General features: G+C 41.5%; 1 protein-coding gene across 3 annotated transcripts in view; it reads right to left on the bottom strand.

Annotated features, from left to right (window-relative positions):
• SLC9A8 (solute carrier family 9, subfamily A (NHE8, cation proton antiporter 8), member 8) overlaps nt 1–7,690 on the bottom strand; it is a 70,804-nt gene that overhangs the window by 43,965 nt on the left and 19,149 nt on the right. For all 3 annotated transcript variants that reach the window (XM_010835084.1, XM_010835085.1, XM_010835086.1), the window contains exon 4: nt 2,413–2,471. In XM_010835084.1, the coding sequence (XP_010833386.1) occupies nt 2,413–2,471 (59 nt within the window). The remainder of the gene's footprint in view (nt 1–2,412; nt 2,472–7,690) is intronic.

Below are 7,690 nucleotides of genomic sequence, written 5' to 3'. Positions count from 1 at the left end.
AAGAGGAATGGGGAATTGTTTAATGGGTAGGGTTTCTGTCTGGGATGATGAAAAATGTTCTGGGCATAAACAGTGGTGACGATTAAATAACACTGTGAATGTATTTAATGCCACTGAACTGTACACTTAAAAATCGCTCAAATGCTAAATTTTATGTTCTCATTTTACCACAATAAAAGCTTTTAAAAAACTGTTGTAAAAATGCGTGTACATAAACAAGCAGGCTGACTTACAGAAATACACCCAGCACATGACAACCAAGGTAGAAGGCCGCCCAGCAGGAGAGTGTGGGAAGGAAACACGGCTCTGTCACTGCTTTCTCACCTCCCACCGCCCCCCACAGCACCAGCTTTCCAAACAGGCCCTGCTTCCTCCTGCGGCTTTCCACAAACACGGCTCCTCTAGAGAGCCTGCCCTACTGTCTTAGCCTAAAAACCTCACCCCTTTCTGAGGTCAAGCACTGGCTGCCTGAATGTGGTTCACTTGTCTATACTATTAAATACGTTACTATTCTTTACCTTGAAAACCAACCCCTGCTGAAAAATATATTTAATAACTCTGAAGCATAGAAAATTAAAAGATAACTCTTTTCCTCGTCCTGCTCAGAGCAGGCTCACCCACTCACAGGCTTCCCTGGGCTACCCCGCAGTCCCTAGGGAGCAGCTGCACTCAGCCGGGAGAGTGTGGGCCTGGGGCTGAGAGAGCGTCTGCTTCTTCCAGACGCCAGAAGTTCACATTTTTACATGAAGTTTCTAGAATTTTATATAGATTAATAATATTTAAAAGAAAACCAATGATTTTTTAACTGGTTTTAAATTGATTCCAGTTTTGATCAACTGATTTTAAATCAAACAAAATGTGTCGGGAGTGGTACTTACACATCAGGCTCTATCCAGGGTAAGAGTAGAGAAAGGGTGTACGGTCTGTGCTCCCTGCCCGAAAATGAGCCACTGTGAGGAGGTTAAAGTGAACCAGTTGCAGGAAGGCCGAGCTTTATACACAACGCACTCCAGTGGGGCCTGCCCAGTCCCTTCCCAGGCAGAGGGGAGTTCTAGAAATATTCCAAGCTCAATCCACATCCTAAGATTCATTTCACACATACAGTATGTCCTGAGCACTATTATCATTTTATAAACGTAGCCTTTCTCTTTTTCATTGGAGTACAGTTGATGCACAGCGTTGTGTTTGATTCTGATGTAAGCTGACTCAGTTTTACATATATGTGCATATATATATTTTTCACATTCTTTTCCATTATATATTATTATAAGATACTGAGTGTTAATTATAAGTTTCAAATTGCATTTTACCTCAGACTATGAGGCTCGTTTTACAAATTTTATACTCAATAGTTCCACAAGTAAATTAATCTTCACGCCTAGGAGCTGGCTCAAAGTAGGGGGGGGCTCAAATGTGTATTTTTATCATACAATTCTTTTAATATTTTGAAATGGACCTTCTTTCCCTTCGCAAAATCAGTTTTGCTAAGCTTCCTACTCAAGTTTCAATCAGTCCGTGGCCCACAGATGATGGTCACGCGCTAATGACCCCTGAGGGAACGGAGGGATATGAACATCCACAGAGTGATGACAGCGTGGTGTGGCAGAGAAAACACGGAACACACAGAACCAGAAGGCCTGGACCTAAGTGCCAAGTCAACTGCTCTCTGGCTCTGTGATGCTGGACATGCCCCAACCCCTCAGAGGTCACTTTCTTCACCTGTAAAAATGGAGATAATATGAGGTCCATCTAACTCCATGGCTGTCATGAGGATGACAGAAGCTGGCGTGTAAAGCATTCTCTAAGGTCTAAGTGCTGGATAGGTAAGTCTCATTAGCTGCAGCTGTTACAATAGAATCAGGAGAAACAAACACTGTTCAGCATTTAACGCTGGTTAGAGGGCTGTATACAGCAAGGGCTTCGCTGGAGGTTCAGACGGCGGCTCAGCTAGCAGCTCAGACGGTAAAGAACCCACCTGCCATGCAGGAGGCCTGGGTTCAACCCCTGGCTGGGAAGATCCTCAGGAGAAGGGAATAGTCACCCATTCCAGCGTTCTTCCCCGGAGAATTCCATGGAGAGAGAAGCCTTTCGGGCTACAGTCCATGGGGTCACAAAGAGTCAGACATGACTGAGTGACTAGCATACAGTAAGGTAATCTAAGACTGTAAAAATGCACACAAATAACAAAACATGGCACTGAATGCTTCTTAACTCAAAACTGAGATTTATGCTTTTTCAGAAAACTCAGATGTAAAGATATCAACCCTAATCTACTAAAATCAACGGGACAATATAAACTTCATAGACAGTCAAGTAATGATAAGAAGGCCACCATAACCTTCACTGTCACTAAAACTAAGAACCAATCAAACTTGTACTTATGTTAAAAAAAGAACAGTTGGGTAAACCTACCTTCCAATTTGCCAGTTTTTTAAACTCTATAATTTTTATAACTGCTCCCATGAGAATACCTAGAAGAGAAAATGTACAGATTAACAAAAAATTTAAGATATAAGAAAGATTTCTTGAGTTTATTATTCTAAAGAAACTGATTACTATTACGTCTCTGAGTGGCTTTTATGAATTTCTGCAAGTTTTGTGTCTGAAAACATAAGAATGGAAATTAGTGTGGAGTTTTACAAATCATATGAGTTTCCCACCTGCATCTCAGGCAAACCTCCCATAACAAAGTCTACAAAAATCTGGGGGTGGGGAGGAGGGGGCGGAGAGGGGCAAAAAAGCTTTATAAAACAAGACCAAAAAAAAAAAAACCAAGACCAAAGGGTAGTTTGCCTGGCATGGAAGACTTAACACCGCTCATTTTTTATTTATCTGCTCATTTTTGCTTTATCCGCTCATTTTCGATGTAAAATGGCAGAAAGCTAAATTTGCCCTGTTACTGCTTATTCCTACCATTTCACAAAGGAATTAAAGATCACGTTCTCAGGCTCAGATGGCAGCGCCACGTAGAGTATTTAGTTAGAGATAAAGTCCTGATGCTGAAAATAACCTAAAGGAAAGGTTCTGTGAAATTCCTGGAATAAAACAGAGCATCTAAGTTCAGGCACGTCTCCACAAAGCTGACAGGCTCACTGCTCTCTCATAAAGAACCCACCAAAAACAATTCTCGAAGAAGCGTCACAGGTACAATTTATGACTGCTCTGTCCCTCGCTAGATAAATGATTCTTGACCCCGTGGGCACATCAGAATCAGCAGGGGAAATTTTTATGAAATAAAGACGTCTGAGCAGAACTCGGGACCTGCCATACCACCATCTCTGGTCCAGGGGACACAAAGTAAGGCTGAAGACCACCGCCACAGACACGTGAAGACTTCCCTGGCGGTCCAGCGGCTAGGACTCTGCGCTTCCAAGGCAGGGGGTGCAAGCTGGATCCCTGGACAGGGAACTAAGATCCCACGTGCCTTGTGGCCAAAAAATAAATAAAAAAGACTTTTCTTTTCCCTAGAGGAAGAAGCCTTTCTCCATCAACAACAGAGAGCTGAAGAAACATACCTTATTGGGTAGAGGTGAGGAGAAAATACAATAACATAGAATTTTATTAGGAGAAGAAGCTGCACAAATGCTAACTGATAAGGGAAAGGAGGGGTTTGAGGTGAAGAGAGGAAATAAGTTCATTTTAACTTTATATATCTCTGTACTATTTGTACATTGTTTATATATTAATAAAACAACAATAAAACTTTTGATCAAATGGACTAAGATAAAATCTGATAGATTTGAGCTATAAAGGGAATAATGATCAATGATATTTTCAGGACAGTAATCATACATTCCTATGGGCTTCCCTGGTGGCTCAGACAGGAAAGAATCTGCCTGTGATGTAGGAGACCTGGGTTCAGTCCGTGGGTCAGGAAGATCCCCTGGAGGAGGGAACGGCAACCCACGCCAGTGTTCCTGCCTGGAGAATCCTGGACAGAGGAGCCTGGCGGGCTACAGTCCATGGGGTCACAAAGAGTCAGACACGATCGAGCAACTATCATCTCCACTTCCAATCAGACGCTCACTTGCCATGTGAGCACTTATTCTAGTCTTTCTCAAAGTTCCCCAGTTGCTTCCTTCTTCTTATATTTTTAAATTGTGTGTATATTTTAAGGAGTTTTCATACAATTTTTTTTATTAACCAGATAGTTTATGAATCCGTTGTAAAACATTATAAATAAGAAAAAAGTCTCTTGATGAAATCCCACCCTGTCCAGCTCTCTGTCTCCGGTTCCAAGGTAACCAACCGTCTTGATAAGTCTGGGGAATATTCCAGCAGACCCTTTCTCCACCCTCTTACATATTTACATTAACCACACAGTTCTACAGCGTGTGTGTATATGTACACACAAGGCACACCTGTGAGTATTTATATAAAATGTACTGTATCTTTCTATTATTTGCTATTTTGCTAAGTGTTAGGATCAGGGGTTACTACACACGGATCTGCCTCATTCCTTTTTAACAGCTCTACAGCACAGCATAAACATGCCAGAAGCTGAACACACACTTCTCCAAAGAAGATACACAAATGGCCAATAAGCACAAGGAAAGACGCCTCACATCGTTAGTCATCAGGGAGACGCAAATGAAAACCGCAGTGATTCGTCAGTTCACACCGACTAGGATGGCTATCATTGTTTAAAAAATGGAAAAATAACAAGTGTCAGCAAGGATGTAGAGAAATTGGAACACGCAACATTGATATATCGATGGTGGGCATGTAAAAATGGCACAGTTGCTACAGAAAAGTTTGGCAATTCCTCAAATAGTGAAAGTTCCCACATGACCCAGCAATTCCACCCTAGAGAACAGAAAACTTGGATGTTCATAACGGCATTCTTAGCCCAAAGAGGGGACCAACCTTAACGCCCACCAACTGATGGCGTGGATACACAAGATGCGGTATATCCACACAATGGAATGTTACCTGGCGATACAGAGGAATAAACCACTCATACATGCTGCAATGCGGATGATTCTTGAAAACATGCGAAGTAAAAGAAGCCAGACACAAAAGACATCTTTCATGATCCACTTATATGAAATATTCAGAACAGGCAAATCTACAGAGACAGAAATGTTTTCCTGGACAGTATCAGGGATGACAGCTAAAGGGTATGGGATTTCTTTTGGGGATGAAGAAATGTTCTAAAATTGCTGTAATGGTTGCACAACTCTGTGAATATATTATGCTAAATCCCTGAACTTTTATAGGGTTTAAAGGTTACATTTAAATACAGGTTACATTTAAGATGAGTAACTTGTATGGTGACTTACATCTCATAAAATGATTACCCTTTCCCCACCCTGCAAAAGCCAGATTCTAATAACTATAAGTCCCATGGTTCCAATTCATATGAAATGTCTAGAATAGACAAATCTAGAGATAGGAGGGAGGTTAGTGGTTGCCAGGGGACAAGGGAAGGGGAAAATGAGGAGTGACTGCTAATGTGTAGGGAGTATTTTTTTTTAATAAATACATTCATTTTTGGCTGTGTTCGGTCTTCGCTGCTGTGTGGGCTTTTTCTCTAGTAGCGCTGCACGGGCCTCTCATAGCAGTGGCTTCTCCTGCTGTGGAGCAGGGGCTCAGCAGTTGTGTCTCCTGAGCTCCAAAGCACAGGCTCAACAGCTGTGGGGCACGGGCTTAGCTGGTCTGGGGCATATGGGATCTTTTCAGATCAGGGATTGAGCCCGTGTCTCCTGCACTGGCAGGCAGATTCTTCACCACTGAGCCACCAGGGAAGCCTCAGAGAGTATCTTTTTGAGGGGAGAAAAATATTCTGGAATTAAGGAAGATAGTAGTGAGGTTGCACAAGCCTGTGGATATACTTAAAAGCACTGAACTGTACAATTTAAAATTTATGGTATGTAAATTCTACTTTAAATGTTTTTTAATTTTATGGAAGCAGAGCTGATATACAATGTCATGTTATTCTCAGGCGTATAGCACGTGACTCAGTTACACACATATACATTGTTCTACAGATTCTTTTCCCTTACAGGTTATTACAAAATGCTGCGTATAGTCTCCTAGGCTGTACGGCAGGTCCTTGTTGGCTATCAACTTTATTTATAGGAGTGTGTTAATCCCAATCTTCTAATTTATCCCTCCCCCTGTATTTTTTGAAAGTCACTCGTTTTTTTTTAACATTCCTCCCATGATGGCTATCTCCAGCTGTTTACCATTAACAGCTGCAGTGAGCATGCATGTACATGCCTCTTTGTGATATTTATGTCCCTAGGGCAGACCCAGAGACAACGAATGGCATGAGCACTTTTATCTCTGCAACTGTTGCCGAACTATCCTCCAAAGTGGTTATGCGGATTTAAACCCCTGCACCAAAGCATCCTCACCAACCCTGGAACACCATCAGCCTCTTCTGCCGATGCGACAGGCAAGAAACTACTTTTACGGTTTCAGTTCGAATTTACAGTGCCTTCTGCACTCAGGAACTGTTCCTGATCACAAGGGAGACTGATCCTTCTTCCATGATTTCAGATTTCATTTTCAAAGCTAGTGTTTTTGTTGTTGTTGTCGATGTTATTAAAACCTCAACTTTCTTTTTCCCTTGTAAATGTATAACAAACTTTAATACTTACAATAAATGCTTTTATAATTACACATGAAGCAATCACATCCGAGAATCAGTGATTATTCCATTGCCTAAGCTTGTTTCTGTATTACTATTTATGAGGAACTGGAAGCTTTGTAAAATACAGTATGATGTTATTATTACTACTAATACTATTACATGAGTAATCCTTTGAAGTGTCCTAGGACTTAACTATGGTGCAGCATCAAATTGGCCAACTCCTCCTTTACCTTTTGAGATTGAGGTTCAAAGTTAGGTCAAATCAATCTAGTATACAGAGGAAATTAATTTATACTGCACAACCAGACACCCTAGAAATAACACTCTAGCTGCAATTTTGAACATCCCTATCAGTAAAAAGAATTTAAGCATGCACCTCCAAGCTACAAATTTTTGTTTTATTATTACTAAAAAAGTGCTGCTTCATCACTGTATTTTAAAATAACACAGGAAATTCCGTGGCAGTCCAGTGGTTAGGACTCTGCGCTTTCACTGCCAAGGGCCCAGGTTCAATCCTTGGTCCAGGGAATTAAGATCTCACAAGCTGTGCAGTGCAACCAAAAATAAATAAATAAAATAACACCAAAAGTAGAGACTGTGAAAGAGATTCAAATTAAATAGAAATATAAGTTCTATTATCTCCTTTTGCCCCAATGAATCTTCATACATACACCTGATTATGGATACCACTGGATTAATTCAAAGGATCAGGAGCAATTCATAATTATTTGTTAAGCTCCTTCTCCCAGGTTTTGTTGCTTTAAATTATCCTTAAAAAAAAAAAAATTATTTGGCTGCACCAGGCCTTAGTAGCAGCATGCATGATCTTCGTTCTTGGCTATGGCATATAGGATCTGGCTCCTTGGCCAGGGATCGAACCCAGGGCCCTGCAAAGTTTTAACCACTGGACCACCATGGAAGTCTCCACTTTAAGTCATTCTTAATCCTCAAGAGAATGCTTCAGGCAGGAAGGCTCAGAGAGTTTCCCAGGTTTTCTGACAGCTCAGGGCCAGCGAGTGACCGTGGACTGCTGGCTCCCGGGTGCGTTCTACCACCTCTCGAGGCTGAGACACGGGTAGGCCACACCACGGC

The sequence above is a fragment of the Bison bison genome, unplaced genomic scaffold (genome assembly GCF_000754665.1).
Source record: "Bison bison bison isolate TAMUID 2011002044 unplaced genomic scaffold, Bison_UMD1.0 scf7180017864038, whole genome shotgun sequence".
NCBI lineage: Eukaryota > Metazoa > Chordata > Mammalia > Artiodactyla > Bovidae > Bison > Bison bison.
This window is presented reverse-complemented; position numbering and strand designations above follow the sequence as displayed.